This window comes from Mobula birostris, chromosome 16, assembly GCF_030028105.1.
Source record: "Mobula birostris isolate sMobBir1 chromosome 16, sMobBir1.hap1, whole genome shotgun sequence".
Classification (NCBI taxonomy): domain Eukaryota; kingdom Metazoa; phylum Chordata; class Chondrichthyes; order Myliobatiformes; family Myliobatidae; genus Mobula; species Mobula birostris.
Window position 1 is genome coordinate 46,920,300 of NC_092385.1, and position 27,981 is coordinate 46,948,280.

Consider the following 27,981-nt stretch of genomic DNA (forward strand, 5'->3'; position numbering starts at 1 on the left):
ATTGCTGGAGGAACTCAATAGGTCAGGCAGCATCTATGGAAATAGTCAATGTTTTCCGCCAAGACCCTTCATCAGGACTGGAAAGGAAGGGGAAGTTGCCAGAATAAGAAGGTGAGGGGGAGGAGGACAAGTTAGTAGTGATAGGTGAAGCCAGGTGCGTGGGGGAGGGGGATAAAGTAAGATGCTGGGAGGTGTTAAGTGGAAAAAGCAAAGAGCTGGAGAAGAAGGAATCTGATAGGAGAGGAGAGTGGATCATTGGAGAAAGGGAAGGGGGGTGGTCACCAGAGAGAGGTGATAGGTCAGCAAGGAGAAGAGTTGAGAAGCCATAGTGGGGAAAATGGAGAGGAAAGAGGAAGAGAAAAATTACCAGAAGTTGGGGAAATCGGTGTTCATGCCATCAGGTTGGAGGCTACCTAGACAGAATATGAGGTGTTGCTCCTCCAACCGGTGAGAGGCTTCATCATGGCAGAAAAGGATTGACATGTCAAAACAGGAATGGGGATAGAAATTTAAAAGGTTGGCCACTAGGAAATCCTACTTGTTTTGAATGGAGAAAAGGTGCTTGACAAAACAGTCCCCCAATCTATATTGTGTCCCACCAATGTAAAGGAGGTCCCAAACACTTCAAACATTTTAGTGTGCAAAATGGGAAAAATTGATATAAATACCCAGTTGAATGCAAAATACAAATTATTTTAATTTATATTTTGGAATTGGTGTGAATTGACTTTTTTAGAGTTAAAGGAGTTGCTAAATGGTTTTTAAGGTTTAGTGTGCCATTTAGAAAGTATTTATAATTTTTAAGATTAATTTGTAACTTTCTGAATTTTTTGTCAGAAGATTGATTTCTGAAAATTATACTGCAGAAAGATACAATACTACTTTCTGCATAGCAAAAAATTCTATTAATAACTGTCATAATTTTTCCATTTAACTGCACATTTTATTTTACATACAAAGCTTCTTTATGGTGATGACTAACCTGTCCTATTACAACTGCATATCCAGGCCAATATCACAATAATGCAAGTGTTTGTAAAACATCTAGGTAATCAATTTACTTTTGATCTTGAATTATTTTTGACTCTGAAGTACCAGTAGTTAAGGTTGATATTTTTATTCAGTTCAAATGAACCACCACAAAGCAGGCAGTAAAATTGGATCAATTGGCGTAAATACATTGAATCAGTTTTCAGGCATTATCTGTGCTGTACCTGCATACCTGCACTGATGGCAGGCACTCAAAGTTGGAGAATTTTTTTTATTGTTGAATTGCTTATGGCTTCACCAATTATGATAACTGGATTGAAACTTGACTTACATTTTTTATAGTGCAAGACCACGTCAGCTTGGTCAGCCTGATGGGAAAATTGAAACCCTCCAGCAGAGTATTCCCAACAATGAAAGTGCTCGAAGAATGCAAAATCAAGGTCTTTCTACACAATCTCTACTACAACAAGAACAGATAAGGACTCTTCAGGTTGACCCAAATATGAAAAGAACAGAAAGATCCCATTCTGCATCCCCAGATAGAGGAAGTGCTCCAACCTCCCCTTATTCAGTACCACAGATAGCTCCACTGCCTAGCAGTACTCTGTGTCCAGTATGTGCAACTACAGAGCTGAACTCTTCTCCAAATCAGCCAAACTTCAATACTTGTACTCAGTGTCGATCAGTAGTATGCAAACAGTGTGGATTTAACCCGAATCCTGACATTACAGAGGTGAGTTTTAATACTTTGAACTATTTTAATTTGTATAAGAATCACTTTAAGCATTCTTATTTAATATTGATTACTAGATGTAGTTATGAAATTGATTATTTAAATCTCATTTGTCTTAAACCTTCACTCAAACAGTAATGGAATTAGAAAACATAAGTTCTACCCAGAATTTCTTCCAAACAATCATCACATGAAAATCAATATTCTGTGATCAATTATAGCTATTTAGACTGCTTTGCGGAACAGGCAGAGAATGTAACAATGTTTAAAATGAACTTTTTCAATGTTTGAAATAAAAGTTGGTTAACAGGTGCAGTGAACTGCAGAAAACTGGTTCCATTTGTAGCTCGGATGTTAAGGATTTAACAAGGAAATTGAGAATATGTGGGAGGTGTTGCCTTGGTGATTAAGGATGTAATCAATTCAGTAAAGAGACATGATGTATCCAAAGTAAGAAGACAGCAGGGGCTTGAGGGTGTGATTAGCAAATGCTAAGAGGAGTTGAGACTTCTGTGGGAGTTATACCGAAGTCCTCATAGCTCCTGTAGAGTGTTGAATTGCGTAAATGCTGAAATTAGATGAGATGTAACAAAAGCTAAATAAACTTGTTAATTTTTTTAAATAATTACAAATCTGCTACCACATGTTAGAAAAACAGTGTGTTCCGATGTGCTTGGGGCAGCTTTTTACAATGTAAATCAAGCCCATCGTTGGTTGCAGACATGTTCTTGCTGTGACTTTCTAAAAGTTGGTAAAGGTAATTACCAAAATGAGACTTCCAATTCATGAATTTGGCCAAGGCTTTTTGAATATATTAAGGGAAATAAGGAAGATAGAAACTATTTCCTCTGGGAAATTTGGGAGTAGCTACTTCAGGTATGAATTTACAAAACACCCTTCATGGGAAGTTCAGAACTTTTTGAAGCAGTTTTAATTTTAAATTGCGAATTGAAAATCATTAAGGGTTATCAATTAGAGGAGAGTGTGTTATGTTAAGTCATAGACCACGAATGGTAGAGCAGGCTCAATGGCCTAAGTAGCCTTTCTGCTCCTTATGTGAAATAATTTATGTATGTATGTATGTATTTATTTATTTATTTATTGTGATACAGCACAGAGTAAGTACTTCTAGCTCTTTGAGTCGTGCTGCCCAGCATTTCCCCAATTTAATCCTAGCCTAATCATGGGACAATTTACAATGACCAATTAACCTACCAACGGGTACATCTTTGGACTTTGGGAAGAAACCGGAGCACTCAAACTATTGTACGAATTGCATTATGAACTCCTGAGGCTGTTAGGTTAGAATGTAGTTGTTTATCTGGTTGATGTGCCAAGAACAAAACCAGATTTCCTTTATTAAGGAAAATGGGAGGAGGGGAGAGAGAAAAAAACAAAAGCTGTGTCAAAAGGTATGATTTTTCTTAGTGGTCACATGCAGCTGTTATTTATTACGTACATTTCTAGTTCCATGGTCACCAAGATGAGCAACACAATTACTGTATGTCCGGAATCTAATGGATAGACAGTCAGAATTGTGTTTAAATCAGCATACAGTTTGTCATGAAATTTGTTGTCTTTGCAGCAGCAGTACAATGCAATACATAATAGAGAAAAAAAAGAGAATTACACTACGTATTAAATCAAATGATAATCTCTCAATCTCCGTAATGCCAACTAGTCTCATTTGAAAAATATTTTGAAACATTTCTTTTAAATTAGAAGCATGTTATCCACATCTGAATTTGATTCTTTATATCCATTGCTCAAGGTAGTGTTTTAAGTCAGGATATGATTGTGCAGCTCTCTGCTAATTTTCTCAAGCAGTCATTAGTGGGTGAGTTTTCTCTGTGGCAATAAGAAATGTTAGAAGTTGCACGTTGAGTACAAAGAATCTAGGTAATTATATCTTCACTTGGTAGTCAACCTACCTGCACTCAGGTCACTTTATTATGTACCTCCTGTACTTAATAAAGTGGCCACTGAGTTGATCATGTTCTGCTGGTGCAGCCTATCCACTTCAAGGTTTGATGCGTGGGGCATCCATTGATGCCCTTCTGCACGGCACTGTTGGAATGCATGGTTATTTGAGATACTGACATATTTTTGTCAGCTTGAATTAGTCTGGTCATTCTCCCCAACCTCTCATATTAACAAGGTGCTTATATCCACAGAAATGCCGCTCACTGATCACAGAAGATCCCAGGAAATTAGTTTCTGAGATACTCAACCCACCCTGTCTGGCACCAACAATTACCCTATAGTCAATGTCACTTAGATGACATTTCTTCCCCATTTTGATGTTTGGTCTGACAACAACTGAACTTCTTGACCATGTCTGCATGCTTTTAATGAGCATGTGAATCAAATAAAGTGACCATTAAATGTACATCCAGAGGCAGGGACGTAGACCACATTTCAGTGGAAGTTCTGCATGTTTTTAAATTTTACCCTTCGTTACTTTAATTGATTTTGGTTTCCACCTCATCAACTGAGATCAGCTTTCTCAATTAAAGATTGAAGTTCATTCCAATAGCATGTAATATGTTGAAGCATGGAACTGATGGGTTACTTTCCCTTTCTTTATATTTTGTATTTTCTGTCATTTATCTGGATAAAGAAATGGTCTCTTGTAGTTCAGACAACAGGAATTCTGCAGATGCTGGAAATTCAAGCAACACACATCAAAGTTGCTGGTGAACGCAGCAGGCCAGGCAGCATCCCTAGGAAGAGGTACAGTCGACGTTTCAGGCCAAGACCCTTCGTCAGGACTAACTGAAAGAAGAGTTGGTAAGAGGCTTACTAACTCTTCCTTCAGTTAGTCCTGACAAAGGGTCTCGGCCTGAAAGGTCGACTGTACCTCTTCCTAGAGATGCTGCCTGGCCTGCTGCGTTCACCAGCAACTTTGATCTTGTAGTTCAGATTGGGTTCATGTGAATTTTTTTGTAGTTTTGTTTGCTTGTGACAGAGGTTTTCAATTCATCTCAATTCTCCCTTGAAATAACTATTGAACCTGCTTTCATGACCCTTTCAATATTCAAGCTATAGAGCCAGTACAAGTGACTTCAAAAATCTTGTATTCTTTATCTGGAAGGATTAAATATCAAAAGGAAAATTTAGAGAACTGGGACTGATAAAAATAAACAACATTTGAACTTTATGCATATTTGACAATTCAGAAAATGAATTTGGGTGTACGGTAAATAAAGATATAAATCTGTGAATCTCAATGTTTATAAATATAATATGATTGTGCCGTTGGCTAAGGACTTAACCTATTTTAGCGCTAATCATTTTCGAATTGAAAAGAAATGATCTCTTCGAGAGTAATTAAAATGTACTTGGAATATGAAAGGGTAGTGAACAGATCAACATCCCAAAGACATGTCCAGTTTAAACTGTGTGTGTGTGGGGGGGGGGGGAGGGACACTATTCCTTTAGTAATTTATCATGGTTGATAGTGTTATCATGCAAAATATCACTGGCTAAATCCCTGAAGTATAAGCTAAAAGAAAATCCAAGTGTCTTTTATTTATCTTGCCACTCAGTTTACTGTGTTGGAATGCATTAAAAGTTCAGATATATTCAGAAGCTTGAGTTTGAAATATCTATCAGTTACTGTTGTGTTTTGCACATACTGAAATTTGGGGGTGGGGATAGGTGGGAGAAAGAAGCTGACATTATATTTTGTTCATTGGCGACAATTCTCTTGGACTTTTTCAACAGAGCTGTTATTTTTCAAGATATTAAAAACTAAGTGCAGTCTCCTCTTTGTAATGTAAAATGGCATCATAATTTACACAGTTGACTGTGTAAATGGAGTTATCACAAAACATCATCAATTCTGTCACTGAGCTATTGTCAGTACTGTTTATTCCTGTTCTTTTCAGTGCCATTGAAAATCAGAAAGAATTTTATTGCGGACTTATCTGGAAGATCTGAGTTGCTTTGGTAGAATTTAATAAAGTTGCTATCTATGTGCAGGCAGCTTGTGACTCACAGATACATTCCACAGCAAAATGTATTGTATTTTAATCTGTATTAAAATTACAAATACATAATGAATTGATGAAAAATGGTAAGTTTTATGTATGATATCTTTGGTTTCCTTCCTCCGTCTTGTTAAATTTTAACTTTCAAAGAAATGAAAAGTTAGGTATGATCAATATTTTTTTTGTTTTGTATTTTAATGATTAACAAAAGGCATATTTCATCTTTGCATCAGGCAAGCCTGACACCCTGCTAAACATGTTTCAGATCCTTGTACTGGAGAGTTGAAATTAGTAATTCATTTTGAATGCCTCCAAATGTCTTATTTTCTTAAGCATTTGCCCATTTTATGTTTATTTCTGCTTAATTCTGTATTGGAAATTTAAAGCAATGGTTGGGTATGTCTGTGATGGAGGAGAGTTTGTGGAAATAGTGGCCCAGAAGTTTTTGGCAGTGTTAAACTGTTTAGTTGCCCAATGATCTCATACTTGTCATTTCTGAATTTTCATGTAGCAACTTCCTTGCTAAAACTATCATTATCCTCTAAGGGGTGGTGTCTGTAGTGCAAGGCCTACTGGTTATAAGTCCAATCTTGTGTCAATATCTGATGAAGCCCTGCACATAAATGAAGAAAGCTTGACAGATGAATCAGGCACCGCACCCCCCCCCCCCCCCGACTGCTGCATCTGTCAAACTTAAGTATTTAATAACTTTCAAAGGTTTTAGACATCAGTGTTAAATTTAAATAATGTATCATTCAAGCACTTAAAATAGGAACCATTTTGGGCAAGTCAATTTCCATTAAAATCACCAGACTCTTGCAACTGTTTCTCTCCATGTAAGTGAACTCAGTAGCTTTGGAATGTGGTCCCCTGTCAGTCCAGTGTAGCAAATTAGTGAAATCACCAATCAGCTGTCAGGAAATTTGGGGCTTTACTCTTCACACCTGCATGCGTGGGAGGCCTCAAGTCTACTGGCTCTTAAACGGGGATGGTCCAGACAATTGCGCATTTTTTTTTTATTTGCCCTGCAAGTCCATTTAGGTATCAAAATTGATATATTTCTTCCTGAGGTCCATACAGGAAGAGCAGAAGTGATACGGATAAAAGCCTGGGGGGAAAATAGTCAAGTAATTTCCAATGAACCCTATTTCTTGTAAAAGCTTTCTTAAAAATATATTTTTGAAGAGTGTTGTGTGTCCCCTCAGATCAGTGAGGCACACAGCTAGAAATTTTGCTTACAAAGTTATCATGTCAGCGAATAGATGCACAAAATTTAAAGGTGAGCTGTTGCTTTGTTGTTAATCAATCTGCCTCACAAGATAAGTGGCATCTGTTTAGCACCAAGGAAACTGGTTTGTGATAGCTAAGCTTTTCGAGTAGTGTAAATCAAAATATTAACATAACTGAGTTTTCTGAACATCAAATCCACATGAGAAAATTTTAAAGAAAAGATTGTCCCTGTTGTCAACCTGTGTTTCTGCTAATTAAAAAAAAATTGAGATAGAAGATTTATGGTAAATGCCAGCCTCACTATTTAATATAGATAGAACTGAGCATGGAGGAGTCAGCTGAGACGTGAAGATTGTTGGCTGATCATTCTTTAACTAATGTCTTTTGGCGGCCAAAGTAAATTATTTTGTGATGGCCATTAAAGTGGGCCAGAATTAGCTGATAAATGCCACACGTCACATGGTACTTTTTACAGTTACTTACGGCATTTAATAGTCATCCCTAACTGCCTTAAGGTGACAGTGATAGCCACCCATGAACCATGGCACTCTTTCTCATCAAGACTTTTACCACAATCTTGCACAGGGAACCTCTGGTATTAAACCTACCAACTATGAAGAAATTATTATATTTTCCAAGTTAAGATGCACACCTTGGAAGGAATATATGCAGACATTACCCTTATGGTTCTCAGTGGTAGAAATTTGAAGTTTTTGGAAGCATTGTTGAAGTAGCAAATAATTGTGATGCTTACTGTTTACAGTAGATATTTCAGATGTACTTTTTATATAAAACTTTGCATTTTGGTGATAGCAAACTTTGTTGTGAGATTTTATATATAATGTGTGAGGGGCATGTTTTAACTGAATGCTAATGGTTAATTTGAGTATGTAATTAAAAGAACGCCTTGGTTTATCTCAGAATGTATGAGCAATTCTCATCTATCCCAGTGATTGCATGAAACATGCCAGTTATTTCAGCAGACAATACCAGAATTGAAGTGGTATGTCCTCCATATTGTCGGCACTGAACAGCACCTTAGAACTATATTTTAAAATTGCATTTGTTACACTGCTATTCCATTACACTGTTGTCAACTGAACATCTGAACAGAATTCTGTTGCAGATGCTGAATGAGTTTATCTTGTGTGATGGACTGTACCTCTGAGGAAAAGGTGAATGATTGATAGAGGGTAATGCAATTCTCTAAATTGATAGGATATGAGGCTTGTGAAAGTTATTTCAGTCTTCACCGCTATCATTCATTTCAACGATTTGTGCTTCCCATTTAGATCCATTTAGTTCTTGACTGATTTCAAGCTACTTGCCTGCATATCACAGCAAAATAATTTTTCTCAAAAAATGGTTGATAGAACTGCGAGTTTGTCTCAGTTGTAGACTTTTAAACTTGGAAAGTAGTCTGTTTGCCGCTATATTTATAGCTGCTATAAGGATGTAATGAAAGGAATACAAACAGGAGGAGTCTGATCAACCAGTTGTGTGCTTTCCCATTTATTAAGATCATAGCTGATCACTCAGCGTTAGTGCTACTTAACCTGTACTAACCCCATATTCTTTGATTTCCTTGTTGTAAACATCTATTCATTTGCCTTGAATAAAATCCAAGGCAGAGCCCCTACGGTCCTCCTGAGTAGAGAATTCCAAAGTCTCCTTTCATGAAGTATCTTCTTGTTTCAATGCTGAACGGCCAAATCCAGGTTTTGAGAATCTGAGCTCCGGTTCGAAGCACATCAACCAGGGGTATGTCTTTTTGTCTGTCAAGCACAATGGAACTTTGAATGTTTCAAAATCACCTCTCATTCTTGGAGTGTATGGATCCAAGATGCTAATCACTCGCCCACTAAGAATCATTGTGACGAACCTTTGTTGTATCCTCTCTATGGCAAGTATGCTATTTCCTATGTATTTAGGAAATGCAGATATTTGGGGCTCTTTGAACAGTTTTGCATCTCTAATATTTCAATCGAATTCCCCTTTTAATTTTCCCATCAAAGAGAATGATTATAATTTGTCCGTATTGTATTCTATGCACATTTCCCTAAGTCTGGTATTTATTCTTCTGAAACATTTCTGAATTCTCATTGCAACTTGTATTGACATTTAGTTCAATAATAGTAAACATAGAAATTTGCCTATCGGCCTCTTAACCCAAATCCCTTTTTCGCTCCAATGGTTCCAGCTTCTCAACATTAATATCAACATATTTGATTCTTAGTATTTTTTTCAATAATCAGTCCTCTGCTATGATTGTTTAAGCATCTGATGTATAACATGTTATCAAAGGACTTCTAAAATATTATGTATTATGCACCATGCCTACAGCTGCCTCTTGCCTATTGTACTAGTAATAATCTCAAAATACTTTTAACATATTTATTAAAGATGATTTCCCTTTTGCAAACCATTTGCTTCTGCCAAGTCCTATTTTCTAATAGTAATTTATAGTTTTTTTATTACGTATTGCTGCTGCAAAACAACAGAATTCATGACATAACAAATCTGATTCTAGTTCTGCTCCCTCCTTAATAATTGATTTTGGTATTTTCTCACATCCGACAGCGGACTAAACTGGTCTCCCTCATTTAATATTGGGATCATCTTACCATATTTCAGTTACTGAGTGTCATGAACCTGACAACTGGCACAACAACTAAATTAGGAAACAGCTCCAGGTGATTTTTTGACTTTAAGTACCATTTACTTTCTCCAATACAGTACTATTTTTCCCATTCTGCCCATTTATTCTAGATTTGTTATTTTCTACCATTTCCTGGAGGCTCGCACCTCCTGTGAAGAGAGACAAAATATTTAATTCCTTACTGTTTCCTGATTTTTGTGAAATGAATGATCTAGCTATGGAAGTATTATCAATGCAAATCATGCTTTTGTAGTGCTTCAATCTGATAGACATTCCTTAGTGTCTTGAGGCCGAGAAGAGGTAGAGATGAAAAACTGAAAACAACAGTTGTTCAGTCAGTAAGACCATCAATTTGGAGTTACTAAATGGCTGGACTATTCAAGCTATAAAGTTCTGTTGCAAAGCTGTGGCTGATAAGGGTAGGAGTGCCAGAGCAGGACACTGCATAATTAATAGTTGGGGGTTGGGATCTGGCACTGACAGAAAATGTGTGTTGGAGATACTGATACTGCTATACCAAATGTTGATTTAGAGAGGGAATGGATTATTGAAAATAGATGTGATTTGGTACAGGGTTGGGGTGAAGAGTTTGAAAGATTAAGTAGCATGGCTTGTGTCCTAATGTAGCAGTGTGCTGGAGATATTTAAGTTGTAAGAGAGTAAAATGGTGACATTTTGTGATCTGAGCAGCACTGCAATAACCCCAAATTAGTGTTGCATTGTGAACAGTGGCATTCCATGAGACCTGATGAGAAGTTCCTTTCTGAGGGTGTATAATTAACTTGTTCCTCTTTAAATTTCTGGATTGATGAAACTACCGAGAAATGGTTAGTATTGCAGTTTATTCTGTTGAGGGAAGAAAAAGCAGCATTATCTGATGTGAATTGTTGCAGACTCCAGTTATCACTTTTCCAAATTAATTCCTTAGAAACCAAAACTATGGAAGCATTCTCTATCAGAAAACTTGTTTATCATAAAGTTGATTACAAGGAATAAATGGGGGAGAAGATTAATTATATAGCTGTTGAATTGAGATTGATATTGAAAGGTTATGTTTCATTTTTTGGCTGACCTGAAATCAGATGAGTTGAGATGAAATAAATGATTATAGGTAATACGTCCTTACCTTTGTTTTTCTGAGCAACAGTTTCTGTTTTCAAATTTTGCATCATAATATGCTTTCCACACATTTTTGTGTTGGCTACAGCTGAGGTTTGCTTTAGATTTGATTTTATGAAACAAGTACACTAATTTTTATTTTTATTAACACACGCATTGCATGCCAGGTCACAGGTGCCCTTAAGTTGATACGTGCAGCTCAGCAAGCACTTAGTTCATTTTTTTTCTGAGTCACAAGGTTTACATTTTCCACTGTACTGTTTCCAGAACCCCTTGGGAAAACACATGTCAGATCTGTAACAGCAGATAAATCTTGGTGTACAGCCATTTAGAAAGACAGTCTAATTTCATTTTCTATGTTATTTGAGAAGTTGGTATCTAAATAAAAAAGATTTAAACATCACACTTCAGTTCTGAAAGTGATCTGTTGAGTTAGATATGGCCCTTGTGGCTACGGGGGTCAGGGGGTATGGAGGGAAGGCTGGGGCGGTGTTCTGAGTTGGATGATCAGCCATGATCATAATAAATGGCGGTGCAGGCTCGAAGGGCCGAATGGCCTACTCCTGCACCTATTTTCTATGTTCCTATGTTGCCTTTAATGTAGCTTGCCAATGAATCCTCCACTCGCCATTTGTAATCTGCCTTAATAATTTTTTCATTTAAATAATGGTTACCTGTCATTTTCATGTGTTAAGGGGGCATAAATAACGAACTTTAAGATACTAGGCTTGTAGAATGGAATACAATCTCACTACTTTTTAATCAAGGTGTTAAAAACCGCCAGATTGGTTAAGGGGTTTTCTTTACCATAACATTGCTCTTTGTTTCCTATGTCACTAAGCTATTAATTTGTAGGATTAAATGAATTTATTGTGGACTTTATTTGTCCCTGTTGTGTCATATTCTTAATTCAGTTTGGCCCAAATGGTTTCTCTCGACATGCTAAGCTATAAGTAGGCAAATTTTGATGATATGTGGCTTTTAAAAGTGGCTTTGACAAATACTACATTGGACAATATAATGAAGGTAAAGCTGTGTGAGTTAACACATTCTCTGGTGAGATTAGTCATTGGGAAGATAATAGTTGATTTATTTTGATATTTTGTTGATGTATTTGTGGAGTTGGGCTTTTAGATAATGTTATCAAAAACCCAACCAGCATGATATGATGGAAACTAATCAGTTAAGCTTCCTGTGGTGTTCATTAAATTAACCACTTGGGTCCCATTTAATCTAAATTCAAAATACAGCTAATGCTGGGAAGTTGAATTGAAACAAAAAATTCAGAATACATTTGAGTTACCAGCATGTGTGGCGAGAGAAGCAGAGTTAACACTTTACTCTGTATCTGTGGACGTATTAGATTTTGGGAGTTGAGGCTACACCATTTGGTTCAGTAGTTTGTGTGTAGTCTTTGAATCCCTGGACAAGTCAGTGCTCCTGAATATCAAGTGCTGGTTGATGGCAATTCCATGTATGATCGTCAGTGGATCTAAATAACTTGCATAGTCGGGATGCTTTGAAGGCTGTGAAGGAGGTAAGTATACTTATTTGAAGTGTCACTGCCACTGGTAGATAAATGGAGGCCCTTGAGTCAATTGTTATTTTATGTTCTGAGTGTGGAGGTGGACAAGAGAACTGCTCCGACAGGATGAATTCTCCTCCAATTCAGAATATTGTCTGCCAGCTACTGATCTGCTGACATTGGGTATTTGGCCGAAGGTTCTCCTGAGGCTTTCTGTGAGAACTCCAGTGATTCTGGGCAAGATATTAGTCTTTAGTGTTGTTGGGACTTGAAATTGTGTGAAGTGGAGTTCTGATATTATCTGAGTAATAGAACAGAACATGCTGGAAACACATTCTGCTTCTTTGTCTCTTTGCGGTTACTTTTATCATTTATATAGGCATCCGTTAGTCTCATGAGACCATGGATTTGCGCCTTGGAAGGTTTCTAGGGCGCAAGCCTGGGCAAGGTTGTATCGAAGACCAGCAGTTGCCCAGGCTGCAAGTCTTCCCTCTCCACACCACCAATATTGTCCAAGGGAACGGTACTAGGGCCAATACAGCTTGGCACCGATGTCTTCACAGAGCAATGTGTGGTTAAGTGCCTTGCTCAAGAACGCAACATACTGCCTCAGCTGAGGCTCGAACTAGCGACCTTCAGATCACTAGACTGATGCCTTAACCACTTGGCTACGCGCCAACATTTACAGTGGTAAATAGAGTGAACCACTCATTCATTGCTTTGTTATTAGAATCTCTTATTACTCCTGAGACAGTTGTTACTGTTTATTTCCAAATGTTCATTTAGATTCCAGAAGAATCGGTAGAATTAGTGCCAGATAAAATCTGCTTGGCACTGCAATTTACTTTTTTAGGTACACAAGTTGATGAAAGGATGAGTTTCAATTGTTTGGTGGCATCAAATTCATGGTTGAGAAAATAATGTATCATTATCAATGCAAACACGAGGAAATCTGCAGATGCTGGAATTTCAAGCAACACACATAAAAGTTGCTGGTGAACGTAGCAGGCCAGGCAGCATCTCTAGGAAGAGGTACAGTCAACGTTTTGGGCTTCATCAGGATTAACTGAAAGAAGAGCTAGTAAGAGATTTGAAAGGGGGAGGGGGAGATCTGAAATGATAGGAGAAGACAGGAGAGGGAGGGTTGGAGCCAAGAGCTGCACAGTTGATTGGCAAAAGGGGTATGATAGGATCATGGGACAGGAGGCCTAGGGAGAAAGAAAAGGGGGAGGGGGGGAAAAATCCCAGAGGATGGGCAAGGGGTATAGGGAGAGGGACAGAGGGAGAAAAAGGAGAGAGAAAGAAAGAATGTGTGTATATAAATAAATAACGGACGGGGTACGAGGGGGAGGTGGGGCATTAGCGGAAGTTTGAGAAGTCAATATTCATGCCAACAGGTTGGAGACTATCCAGATGGAATATAAGGTGTTGTTCCTCCAACCTGAGTGTGGCTTCATCTTTACAATAGAGGAGGCCGTGGATAGACATAATCAGAATGGCAGTGGGACGTGGAATTAAAATGTGTGGCCACTGGGAGATCCTGCTTCGTCTGGTGGACACGGTTTTATCCCCCCTTGTTCAATCCCTTCCTACTTATGTTCGTGACACTTCTCACGCTCTGAAATTTTTCGATGATTTTAAGTTCCCTGGCCCCCACCGCTTTATTTTCACCATGGATGTCCAGTCCCTATATACTTCCATCCCCCATCAGGAAGGTCTCAAAGCTGTCCACTTCTTTTTGGATTCCAGACCTAACCAGTTCCCCTCTACCACCACTCTGCTCCGTCTAGCGGAAGTAGTCCTTACTCTTAATAATTTCTCCTTTGACTCCGCCCACTTCCTCCAAACTAAAGATGTAGCTATGGGCACCTGTATGGTCCTAGCTATGCCTGCCTTTTTGTTGGCTTTGTGGAACAATTTATGTTCCAAACCTATTCTGGCATCTGTCCCCTACTTTTCCTTCGCTACATCGACGACTGCATTGGCGCTGCTTCCTGCACGCATGCTGAGCTCATTGACTTCATTAACTTTGCCTCCAACTTTCACCCTGCCCTCAAGTTTACCTGGTCCATTTCCGATACCTCCTCCCCTTTCTAGATCTTTCTGTCTCTATCTCTGGAGACAGCTTATCTACTGACGTCTACTATAAACCTACTGACTCTCACAGCTATCTGGACTATTCCTCTTCTCACCCTGTCTCTTGTAAAAATGCCATCCCCTTCTCGCAATTCCTCTGTCTCCACTGCATCTGCTCTCAGGATGAGGCTTTTCATTCCAGGACGAGGGAGATGTCCTCCTTTTTTAAAGAAAGGGGCTTCTCTTCCCCCGCCATCAACTCTGCTCTCAAACACATCTCCCCCATTTCACACACATCTGCTCTCACTCCATCCTCCCGCCACCCCACTAGGAGTAGGGTTCCCCTTGTCCTCACCTACCACCCCACCAGCCTCCGGGTCCAACATATAATTCTCCATAACTTCCGCCACCTCCAACAGGATCCCACCCACAGCACATCTTTCCCTCCCCCACTGTCTGCTTTCCGCAGGGATCGCTCCCTACACGACTCCCTTATCCATTCGGTCCCCCCCCCCCCCATCCCTCCCCACTGATCTCCCTCCTGGCACTTATCCTTGTAAGTGGAACAAATGCTACACATGCCCTTACACTTCCTCCCTTACCACCGTTCAGGGCCCCAGACGGTCCTTCCAGGTGAGGCAACACTTCACCTGTGAGTTGGCTGGGGTGATATACTGCGTCCGGTGCTCCCGATGTGACCTTTTATACATTGGCGAGACCCGACGCAGACTGGGAGATTGTTTTGCTGAACACCTACGCTCTGTCCAACAGAGAAAGCAGGAACTCCCAGTGGCCACACATTTTAATTTCACGTCCCATTCCCATTCTGATATGTCCATCCACGGCCTCCTCTACTGTAAAGATGAAGCCACACTCAGGTTGGAGGAACAACACCCTTTATTCCGTCTGGGTAGCCTCCAGCATGATGCCATGAACATTAACTTCTCTAACTTCCGTTAATGCCCCACCTCCCCCTCATACTCCATCCGTTATTTATTTATATACACACATTCTTTTTCCCTCTCTCCCTTTTCTCCCTCTGTCCCTCTCACTACACCCCTTAACCATCCTCTGGGCTTTCCCGCCCTCCCCCTTTTCTTTCTCCCTGGGCCTCCTGTCCCATGATCCTCTCATATCCCTTTTGCCAATCAACTGTCCAGCCCTTGGCTCCATCCCTCCCCCTCCTGTCTTCTCCTATCATTTTGGATCTCCCCCTCCCCCTCCAACTTTCAAATCTCTTACTAGCTGTTCTTTCAGTTAGTCCTGACGAAGGGTCTCGGCCCGAAATGTCGACTGTACCTCTTCCTAGAGATGCTGCCTGGCCTGCTCCGTTCACTATCATTATCGATGTCCAGTGGATTGGACTTCTCATGTTCGGGTTGGCATAAGTGTAGGCATAATTGTAAAGTTTGAAGTTTTTTAAATAAACAATATCACAAAGCCAATATGTGGTAAGTTAATGTTGAATCAGGTTTGTGGGTCCAACAAGTGAGACAAGAAATGCACTGACTTCAAATAGGTATATTAATCATTTATTTACAAATAGTAAACATTCAACCAAACATTTGCTCCCAAAGTTAAAGACACTACAAAGCTGAATATTCAACAAAGATATGTACATTGAACAAAAATAAATGGTTAAAAGTGTGTGCAGAGCATACCTTCCCAATTGTCATGTGCATCCTTGCCTCAAACAATGGAAGGGAGAGCGAGCCCCTTCCTCGTGCTATTTTATTTACCTAAGGTATTTGAAACTGGAACCAGGCAGCTATCCAATGGCAAAAACAGCTGCAGTTTCTAAATTAACCAATTACAATGGAAGCAACTTTTGATAATCAGAATAAGGCACGCCCCAGAGTACCCTCCACTGCTCAAGTTGTGAATGTGATGTTCCAACCCTCGGACTAGTATGATTCTCACGAACACCCAACTAAGTTACACTTGAGACACTGAAATAAAATACCCAGTACTGTAAACCCAATAGTCATCTCCCTGTATACTGCAGTAGTCTGCCAGCCTTCCTGTGCACCATCCTGGAGTGAATAGCCAATGATCTGGTCCCCCACTTAATTTTATACACTGACTCTGAGATATGATCAATCAGGTGAGTGATATTACCTTGCCTGTCAGTTGTGTAGGTGCAGCATTTTTGACCAATAACAGTATATGTGCCACCTTCCTTTTGTGAGCAGGTAAACTCAGGTTTTCGAAAGCAGTTCCCAGTAGTGTTTGGCCACGCTGTGCTGAGAAAGGCTTTCATTCGAAACATCCTTCCTTTGTAATAGCCCTGTTATCAACAAACATGGGCTAGGTGTTCATCCAGGTCACTGGGCTGGTATATATTCAGGACCACACATCAACCGCACTGCCCTGTGGGAGCCACGGGTTGGGCTAGAAACTGCATATTCAGAAAGTGCCATTCACATCCAGCAAGTGCCCAGATTCACAATACCATTTGGTACAGACACGGCCATCCCAGGATACAGTTTCTGCTCACACTTGCCATCCATCTTGCACCTGTACTCAGCATACCAGCTATACTAACACTCTGTCAATAAGAAATCACTGTAAGAGTCAGGACATTCCAATTATATAAAGGTACATTGGGAAATACCAGCCCTTAAAACACTTACTCTACCAAGGCTATTAAGACTCAAGTCCCTTAAAGCTGTTACCATACTCTGGGTCAAGATAGGCTGGAATAGACTACTCTCTCTGCTCCCCCCAAAATAGAATGCCAAAACCCGAGAAGCCAGATAATTTCCCCGAACAAGCTTTTTTTATCGTCAAAGGGATCAATCAATATCAGTGGCATCCCTTCTGTGATATAATAAGTCCTCATAGAAACTCAGCCATCAGACCAATTGCTCCGGTGTGGAAATTCAAACACCATCCCCAGAAATGTATCAAAAGATCACCCACCACAAGTCAGCATTTACCACTTTGCCATTCTGTAATACAGGAAGTTACAAATGCACTTGCTCCTCATTAGTCACTGGGTATTCAGAAAACACAAAAACAACAAAACTACTAGAATTGCTCTCCAAATGGTCAATTCCCTCTGAAATGTGAGCATCTCATATCCAGAATAAGGTTGCCCAAAATTCTACCAAATTTCAACTCTTATTTCATATGGCCAGTATGAAATGGGTCATCTCTAAAACCAGTTACATGGGGAAACTAGGAACAAAGTAACAGATTCAGACACAATAAACACATAACAGATTTTAAAAACTGAGAAACAAAGTCACTAAACAAATGCAAGAAACAAAGTAACATATTAAACACAAAACTCAAAGCCCAAAGTCCAGGCTACACTCCTCTCCTTTAAACCTTTGTGTGGAACTACAAAAACTTAAAACAGGTAGTTAATTTCTCACAGAAAAACAGCACTTGTAAGAAAACAACTGAGAAACAGAAAGCAACTGGGTGAACTGAACAGATTCATGGTCTCTTAAAGGTCAAATCCCGCCACTCCGCCTCTCACCTACGGACGTATGTGGGCACACCTCACAATTTCCACATGCAAATTGTTCACCCTCTATTTACAGGAAAAGGGATGCAAGTTGATTTGCCCTTTCCCTACAGCGATGAGGCACTAACCAACCCCTGATTTCCACTGCTGGTAAGCGTTTGCTAATATCCTTTGCAGGGAACCCTGGATGGAACGCAAGGAATCTGGCAGAGGATAGAAGGAAACCTTATCTGCAGAGGACTTGAAGAATGACCCTTCTCCCTCAGCAGCCTCCCTATCTTGCTTCCCCATACTGAACTCCCTCCACATTGCAGAGAGGGTAGGGGTGGGATCCCCATTTAGCTGCTCCTCCGGAACCTCAGCTTTAAGCAACACTAAAAACATTTCTTCACGAATACGCAGGATCCCTCACTCCCCATCTGGTTATCCAACTTCTGTACCTGGCTACGCACACCCTCTTCTACATACTCTAAACCTTGTAATAACTGAATCACTGTAGCTATAAGATGATCAACAGTTGGTGGTATTAAAGACAGCACTACCACTTTTACTGAGCAAACCGTAGCCGTAACCAAGTGTCCTATTCTCTGGTGGGCTACCACTATTGTGGTATAATTTTGTGATAAGAGCCCACTGGCATAGAACTTTAGTGCCCCCTTCTACTTTGCTCCATTCTGCTTGGGATTTTAAATCCAGTTCACGGAGGGAAGAGTATCTGACCCTGACTGCTGCCACCACTCATTTTCATAGTGATGCATTATGCTTAGGGGAAGCAAGAGTTGTTCTCTGGGCATTATTGATTATGTGTTGTGATGATACAGCACCCAAGCACCCATCTCTTCATTAGACAGGATCACTTCGGTGCTCCCCTCATCCTATATCCTCAGTAACCAGGTAGCCAAAGACTCCCCAGACTTTTGTCAGTACCTATCCCATAAAGTCACTAATTACTTAGTGGAGAATTCTCTGATCTGTCTCGAAGGTGTCCATTTCACCATCCCACACACATTCCTGAGCCTTCTCCCCCTCCCTCTCCTGAGAGGAAGAAGCTGCAGATCGATGCCCCCATGGTAGGTGTGGGAATGAATGATCACTGGCCCGGCTCCTACGGTTTTGGACACAAGGGAGAGGGCGATCATCTCAAGGTTTAAACTCTGAGGTCCTTGTTACCCTCTCTCCCTTGTTTTCATTATCCAGCCAGACGTTCCCATCTCCCAGCCCCACAGTAGGATCATTGCCCCACCCCATCATGGCTTGAACCTTAACGGGATCTGATTGCTAATTAGCTCGGCGTGTGGCCCCTAAGCGCTGTATATTCATCAGCTGACAAGCTATCTGTATATTCCTATCTCCTAACCTTGTAGTCCTACTCTGAGCCATCAAGAGTGATTTGCTCAGAACAATACAACTCTGACTGAAGTCCTCCAATTCATTCTTAAGACTCACTTTAATTTTACACAGATATCTTACAATCACTGCAAACAGCCAGAAAGCATTTCCTGCTGGGAAAACACGATGATTTAAGTATGGAAACAAAGTGATGTCCTATTTCAATCCCGGCAAAATCCAGCTGGCCTGGCCAATCTACTGGCATTCCATAGCCCATCAGTAATCAGAATCAGGTTTATTATCACTGCCATGTGATGTGAAATTTGTTAACTTAGCAGCGGTTCAATGTAATACATAATATAGCAGAGGAAAAAAAGATAATGAATAAGTAATTACAGTATATGTATGTTGAATAGATTTTAAAATGTGCAAAAAGCAAATACTGTATATTTAAAAAAAAGTGCATTAGTGTCCAAGGGTTCACTCGTGTCCATTTGGGAATCGGATGGCAGAGGGGAAGAAACTGTCCCTAAATTGCTGAGTGTGTGCCTTCAGGCTTCTGTACCTCCTACCTGATGGTAACAGTGAGAAAAGGGCATGCCCTGGGTGCTGGAGGTCCTTAATAATGGACGCTGCCTTTCTCAGACACCGCTCCCTGAAGATGTCCTGTGTACTTTTTAGGCTAGTACCCAAGATGGAGCTGACTAGATTTACAACCCTCCGCAGCTTCTTTTGGTTCTGTGTAGTAGCCCCCCCCCCCCCAATAACGGACAGTGATGCAGCCTGTCAGAATGCTCGACACGGTACATCTATAGAAGGTTTTGAGTGTATTTGTTGACATGCCAAAGCTCTTCAAGCTCCTAATATAGTTGCTGTCTTGCTGCCTTTATACAGTTGAAGTCAGAAGTTTACATACACCTTAGCCAAATAAGTTTAAATTCAGTTTTTCACATTTCCTGACATTTAATCCTAGAAAACATTCCCTGTCTTAGGTCAGTTAGGGTCACTACTTTATTTTAAGAATGTGAAATGTCAGAATAGTAGTAGAGAGAATGATTTATTTCAGCTTTTATTTCTTTCATCACTTTCCCAGTGGATCAGAAGTTTACCTACACTTTGTTAGTATTTGGTAGCATTGCCTTTAAATTGCTTAACTTGAGTCAAATGTTTTGGATAGCCTTCCACAAGCTTCTCACAGTAAGTTGCTCTAATTTTGTTCCATTCCTCCAGACTAAACTGGTGTAACTGAGTCAGGTTTGTAGGCCTCCTTGCTCGCACACGCAAGTGAGGCAGGTAGTGCACTGACTTCAAATGGGTATGTTAATCATTTATTTACCAACAGTAGAAATTTGACCAAACATTCATGTTCCCCAAGTTAGACACTAGAAAGCTGATCAACAAACATGCTTAGTTAAAAGTGTGCACAGAGTATACCTTACCAATCATATCCAATGGGAAAGGCAGCTGCAGTTTCTAAACTAACCAATCACAATGGAAGCAACTTTCAACAATCGAAATTAGGCACACCCCCACAGAACAGTCAATAATTATTCAAACCTTTATGGTCTCCAGAATGTACTCAATATTACCAATTAGATGTGAATGCAATCACTTTTAAAACCTATCTTCTTGCAGATAAATTTTTAAGAGGACAACTTTGTTTTGGTCTTAACACTGCATTTTATAAAAGACTGTAGTATCATAAGCCTCATAATTGGTAAATAGCTGTAAAATAAAAGTGAAATTAGCTTCTGATTGATCAATACAATAGAAATATGGTTGAATTTAATAGGCAGCTGTTGCTAAAATTAATCAGTATTAGTAGGTTGCATGTAAAGTATCCATGTGCCAGTATTTCAGATGGCCAAAATTTTGAATAATGTATTATTTTACAAAAACAACGGGATTATATTCTGCCTGCATATTCCCATTTCCAGCAGATGTCACTGTATACAGTAAGCATTTGCATGGGGAATGGTGGGTACCTGTTAGTCAAGAGTGTTAAAAGGTTACGGGATAAGGGAAATGAAATATAGTGTTGTGTTATTGCTGAGGTGAAATCCATTTATTGTAGTGTAACATCGAACTGTAATTCTAGACACAAAATAAACACTATAGACAATAATTTGTCTTTCAGTGATACACTTGCATTTTCACTTATCACTACAGTATTTTACATGATAATTTAATGTTTGATCCCTCATCTGCTTCAGGTGATGAATCTGCAAGACAGTGAAAATACAGAGCCTGCAGATTTTACTCATGCTGTGAAAGTGTTTTGTTGTAAATTTTGAATATATAACTAAGTTGCCTTTTCTTCAAATTGTTTTTGTGGATGACACAGTTGCATTACATCCTGAGCAGAATAACCAGAGATTATCTCACACAACTTGATGACGAGAGTTAAAAGTCTGATAATCTGGCCATCTGATTGTACAGACCTCCAAATGATCTGGCATCTGGCTCACTTCTTAGTCTGGAATGTGTGGAGAGGGTCCAGAATGTAAATAGTGTAGCCAGAGCTGGGAGTCTGCACTGCAGGTCAAGTGCCTGTTTTGGATGCAGAGGGTCAGGAACATGGGATGTTTGTTCCTAGATATGAATCGGAAGTGCACTTCCTGCTCCCTTGAAAGTTGTAGGGTCCATAGAAACATTTATTATACTATCCAGAGGTGTGTTTTAAAAAGTCCCAAGTGTACATACAAGAGACTGCAGGCAGAACTCGGCTTCTTCCCATTCAAGCATCTGCAGTTTGGTTTTTTTTTTGCAGTGAAATCTGTGTGTTTGGGTATTAATAGAAGTAACATTTCATGGTCTGGAAAATTTGCTGGTAGAGATTACCAAAGCCCTGAGGATGCTTGATTATTGAAGTTTTACTGTCATTCCATCTGCCCTGGATATCTTTGTCTGATCAGACAGCTAATTGTCTTCCTGAGGATATTTATCTGATAGTGACATGTTCAGGATTAATAATATTTTGAATGATTTGCAAAGTTAACCTTGCCATCTATGTTCACCCATTCTTGAGTGTATATGAGATTTCTTGAGGACATACAAGGTTTCACTGATTGGCTTTTACTTTTTAAATTTTCAAGCTCTTCATCTGTAACTTGCTCTTGAACATAATGGACAATTAAAATTTCCTCCAGTGTCTCATAAGTTTGACTCTTCACAAAATTTATACCAAATACCAATTTCCAAATTACATCTTTGGTGTACTTGGATTGAACCTGAATGGTATTCTTATAGTTCACCAACTTGTGCATGCTATTTTTCCTGTTGAGTGTTTTAATGTTTTGGAGAATTGATCTTAGTATCTTGTGCCTTTTCTGTTTTCTTCAAATGATCCATTACTGCTGGCACAATGCATAATAGATCCAACACAAGAAATTTTATCTCTCAACCCAGTCATAAAGTTGTGTTTGCATTTCACTGGTAGATGCATGATGCCTTTTGAAAGCTTTTGGCTTTGAATTTGTTTTATTATCACTGACACGTGTCATGAAATTTGTTTTGTGGCAGCAGTATAAAAAAAAGTTAGTTCAAGTTATAATAAGAAAATAGTGCAGGTATATGTTTACCATATTGAGTGATTTTTTTTGTGTGTATTTTGTGACTTGAGAACAAAATTGACATGTGGACATTTTTTTCATTACTTGGACATGAGTTGTATATTGTCTCGAGGTTATCCCTCTTGTTCTTAATCCATCACTGTTTCTCATTATTGTTTGCCACCTTTAAATTAACCAAAATGTACATTTACTGGCATTGAATTGCAGTTGCTTTTCTGACATTTTATCCTTCTGACATTTCCTTTATTCAGAATAACTGTGCATGTCCAGGATTCTAGATATAAAAGCAATTCTGCAGTCCGATTGTCAAATCCTGATGCAATACTTTTTCAACAGTTTATGTACAGTATGCACAATGACTGTTTGTAATCTAGGTTAACAAATTTACACAAAGCTGGTTTTGATCTGAACACATGCAAGATGGAGAGGGACAACACCAGCAAACAAGTGGCTTTCTATTTTCTAGTTTGACTTGTGAGAGTTGAGTTAATTCATTGCATAATATGAAAGAGTGACTTCCTGCAATTGTTCTTACAAGTAACGTCAACAGATTATGGTTTTAAATAAGTATTTGTATCACTGATCACTCCTTATTGTTCTTCACTGGATCTTAATTTCAACAAGTAGCAGAGTCACTTAAGTCATGTCTCAACAGCACCTGGAACTGGCTGTTGAGACCATAATGTTGCACTAAACTAATTAAATTAGTGATTAAATGCCTTACTAATCCTTTCTGCCGACACAATGTCCATACTCCTCCATTTTCAGCACATTCATGTGTCTATATAAAAGCCTCTTAAATGTCTCCATTGTATTTGCCTCCACCATCACCGTGACAACAAATTCCAGTGAACCACCATTCTCTGTGTTAAAAAAATATAATAATTACTTGCACATGTTCTTTGAACTTACCTCTCTCACCTTAAATATGTTAGTCTTAGACATTTAGACCCTGGGTGAGAAAAATACTGGAAGTCTACTCCACCTATGTCTCTCATAACTATAAACCTGTACTGGGGCTCCTCTTGGCCTATATAACTTAAGAGAAAACAACCCAAGATTGCCCAACCTCTCCTTGTATCACAAGCCCTCTAATTTAGGCAGCATCCAAGTAAACTTATTCTGCACCGTCTCCAAACCATGAGCACCCTTGCTATAATTGGGGCAGTATGGTAGCATAGTGGTTAGCACAACGCTTCATAGTACCAGTGACCCTGGTTCAATTCCCACCACTGTCTGTAAGGAGTTTGTACGTTCTTCCTGTGACTGCATGGGTTTCCTCCAGGTGTTCTGGTTCCTCCTCCAGTCAAAAGACATTCCAGTTGGTAGGTTAATTGGTCATTGTAAATTGTCCTGTGATTAGGCCAGCGTTAAATTGGGGGTCGTGGGTGGCACTACTTAAAGGGCTACTCTGCGCTGTATCTCAATAAAATAAAATTGGGAGATGAAAAGTAAATGCAGGTCTCCAGATATCGCATGACCAGAGTGTTAGAAAGCTGCAACATAGCTTCCTAACTCTTGACTATTGAAGGCAAGTGTTTTGTATGTGGCCGGTTTACACAACAAAGCTGTAAGTAAAATGCTGGAGACAGGAGCTAAATCAGCAGGGTTCTTTACTAACTAAAACCAAAATGAACACACGTGTACAGATCCATACGCGCCTAATAGCGCATGCACAATACGATGTATTAGTACAACATAAAGTAGTCCTATACAGTAGGTTATATGGTACGGTCCGCCCCTTTTATTTTAATAGTGTATCAACTTTTTTTTTACTGGGGGCATTATGCTAAACAATATGTGTACCCTTAACATACAAACATTTACCAATTATTTTCTTAGTAACTTAATAATATCAAATTATAATAAGGTAACATAATAAAAATTATTATAATGTTATTATCAAGTCTCGGGGGCGGGGGGTCTTCTCTGCCTGTCCGGGTAACGTCTGTCCTGAAACGTTTGCTTTGGGGAAACAGCCTCCAAAGGTACATCAGGTGGGTCCTCAGCACTGATAATAGGCTTATCTGTGGATGAGGCTGATGTGGTCACATCAGGAGCATTTGTTTCTATGTCCGAGGAGTCAGGACAAGATGTTGTTGTGTTTTTCACCTGAGCATCCAGGATTTGGTCCACATGACATCTCCATACGTTCTCTCCCACCTGTACTCTATACATCAGTGGTCCATCTATGGCGGAAATTGTACCTGGCTGCCACTTTTCAGTCCGGTAATCACATGCAAGAACTGACTATCCCACACTGAAGCTCCGTGTTGACTTAGCATTCAAGTGTTCGAACTGTCCGTTCTCCACATCACGCCGTACATCTGGTTTGAGAAGATCCATGTGGGACCTCGGGTTCCTGTTCAGAAACATCATCGCTGGAGTCTGATTAGTGGTGACATGTACTGCATTACGATAGGCAAGGAGGAAGTTGTCTATCTTGTGTTGCAGTGGTCGATTTTTGCTGTCCATTGCCTTGATGGCTTTCTTGAATGCCTGTACAAAACTTTCTGCCAAGCCATTTGTGGATGAATGATAAGGGGCAGATGTAAAGTGCTTGATTCCATTGCTCTTCATAAAATTTTGGAATTCTTCAAAGATAAATTGTCGTCCATTGTCTGTGCAGATTTGTTCTGGTATGCCATTCCTGGCGAACATGGTCCTCAGAACTGTAATGGTCTTTTCTGATGTGGTTGATTTCATTTTGATGACCGCTGGCCATTTGGATTGTGCATTGATGGCAATTTAAAAAAAAATAGTCCATGAATGGTCCAGCAAAGTCGATGTGCACTCATTGCCATGGTGATGAGGGCCACTCCCATGGATGGAGGGGGGCTTGTGGTGATGTGTTCTGGATCTTTTGAGATCCAGAGCAGTTCTTCGTCAAGTCCTCAATCTGTTTGTCGATTCCTGGCCACCACACATAGGCACGGGCAAGACTTTTCATCTTCACGGTACCCAGGTGTCCCTCATGCAGTTCCTCCAGCACTCTGGTGCGTAGCTTGGGAGGAATCCCAACTCGAGAGCCACACATTAGTGTTCCCCGACACACTGACAACTGCTCCTTCCTCGCTGAGAAGGCTGGAAACAGTGTTTTACCACGCTCTGGCCATCCCTTTACCGTGATGTCATACACTTTTGGCAACATAGGGTCATTGCGTGTTTCCTTTTCAATGAGGCTGTTTGTTACTGGTAATTGTTCAACTATTGTTGTGGGAAAGACCTCTGCTGAATCCATTTGCGTAGTTACCTTGGAAGTGGGCAGTGGTAAATGTGACAAACATCTGCTTTGCCGTGTTGCTTGGTCCCCTTGTGTTCAATGTCATACCTGTGACCTCCTAAGAAAAGGAACCATCGCTGTAGCCTTTGTGCTGTCATCACTAGAACGCCTTTCCTTGGGTTGAAGATTGACACGAGAGGCTGATGGTCCATCAACAGAGTAAACTTTTGGCCATACAGGTAGTGACTGAATTTCTTGACCCCACATGAGGCTTAGGGCCTCTCTGTCAATCTGTGCGTAGTTACGTTCAGCTGAAGTTAGCGTTCTTGAGGCAAAGGCTATTGGTCTTTTGGATCCATCTGGAAACTTGTGCGATAACTCAGCTCCTATCCCATGGGGATAGCATTACAAGCTAGTTGGATAGGTAAGGAGGGTCAAAGTGCGCGAACACCCCGTCTGAAGTTATGAGACTTATAGTTTCTTGAAACACTTTCTCACAGCTCTTAGTCCACTTCCATTGTGTCCCTGTCTGCAATAATGCATTTAGTGGGTGTAAACTGTGGATAGGTTAGGCAAGAACTTGTGGTAGTGGTTCACTAGACCAAGATATGCTCTCACATTTTCAGGTGGTGATGCCTTGAGTACCACTTCTGTCTTGGCTTGAGACATGGGTAACCCATCCTTGTTGATCACATGCCCACAGTATGAAATTTCCTTTTGAAAAACTCACATTTCTGTCGATTAGCTCTGAGCCCATATTCTCATGACCTGGCGAGCACTTGTTTTAAAAACGCAAACATGAGGAAATCTGCAGATGCTGGAATTTTAAGTGTTACGTAGCCGGCAACAATGAATATTAATCGAGACAGGTTATATAAAAACAACCAAACATTTATTAAACACGTATAAACGATAAGGAAAAAAAACAAAGGAAAACTTTAACCGGAGGTTAACAGGTACGCAGCCGTTCACCAACTCCACTCGGCTCTGGTTCTTAAAGCGTTAAATGCAAAAACAGTTCTTAAAGCGATATAGTCAGATATAGTTCTTAAAGCAATAACTTCGAAAGACCAACAGTTTTACACATTCAATTGGGAGAGACTTCTCTGGAGAAGGATTTCTTCACAGACGCACCTTTACTGCTGGTTCTGTCCACAGGATTCCCAATGTCGAAAATAAACAGTTTAAATTGACTGACCTTAAATTCCTTTTAGAGAGAGCACCTTTTTGCATGAACTCATTCCCCTTTTGCAAGAGTTTTCTCGATGCAGGTTCTCTCCAACGAAGACTCAATAAGGTCGATCCTTTATTAAACTGCCAAACGATGCCGACTTCTCTCGATCCTTCACTTCGATGAATTCTTCACTCTTCCTTCAAAACGGTTGGAATTGAGTAAATTGGCATTTCCAGCCACAGATTCCCAGTCCAAATACAATACCTTGTAAGAGAACACACCTTCCGTTTTAAAAATGAAACTGCGTCACAAAAACAAACACGCAACAGAAACGGAGGCACAACATGTTCACCTGGAAATCTACAAACTCAAAAACCCTACTGCGTCACCTGAGTCGACCCTTGTATAGTCATGGGGCACATGTCATCACGTGACCTCAGATCGGTGGGAAAATCACATCAGGTGACCTCCAAAAGACCATTATATCATTCTCACAAAAAAGCAGATCTCCTTGAGCATGTAATATAAGCAACACACATAAAAGTTGCTGGTGAACGCAGCAGGCTAGGCAGCATCTGTAGGAAGAGGTACAGTTGACGTTTTGGGCCAAGTCCCTTTGTCAGGACTAACTGAAAGAAAAGCTAGTAAGAGATTTGAAAGTGGGAGAGAGAGGGTGAGATCCAAAATGATAGGAGAAGACAGGAGGGGGAGGGATGGAGCGAAGAGCTGGACAGTTGAATGGCAAAAGGGATATGAGAGGATCATGGGACAGGAGGCCCGGGGAGAAAGATGGGGGGAGGGGGGAAGCCCAGAGGATGAACAAGGGGTATAATGAGAGGGACAGAGGGAGAAAAAGGAGAGAGAGAAAAAAAATGTGTGTATAT

At 40.0% G+C, this 27,981-nt stretch overlaps 1 protein-coding gene across 1 annotated transcript in view; it reads left to right on the plus strand.

Moving 5' to 3' along the window:
• The first annotated feature begins 1,369 nt into the window (after nucleotides 1-1,369).
• Nucleotides 1,370-27,981, plus strand: part of bsnb (bassoon (presynaptic cytomatrix protein) b) — a 286,377-nt gene continuing 259,765 nt past the window's right edge. Inside the window, exon 1 of the mRNA XM_072280074.1 lies at nucleotides 1,370-1,727. Coding sequence (XP_072136175.1) covers nucleotides 1,418-1,727 — 310 coding nt within the window. The 5' untranslated portion in view covers nucleotides 1,370-1,417. The remainder of the gene's footprint in view (nucleotides 1,728-27,981) is intronic.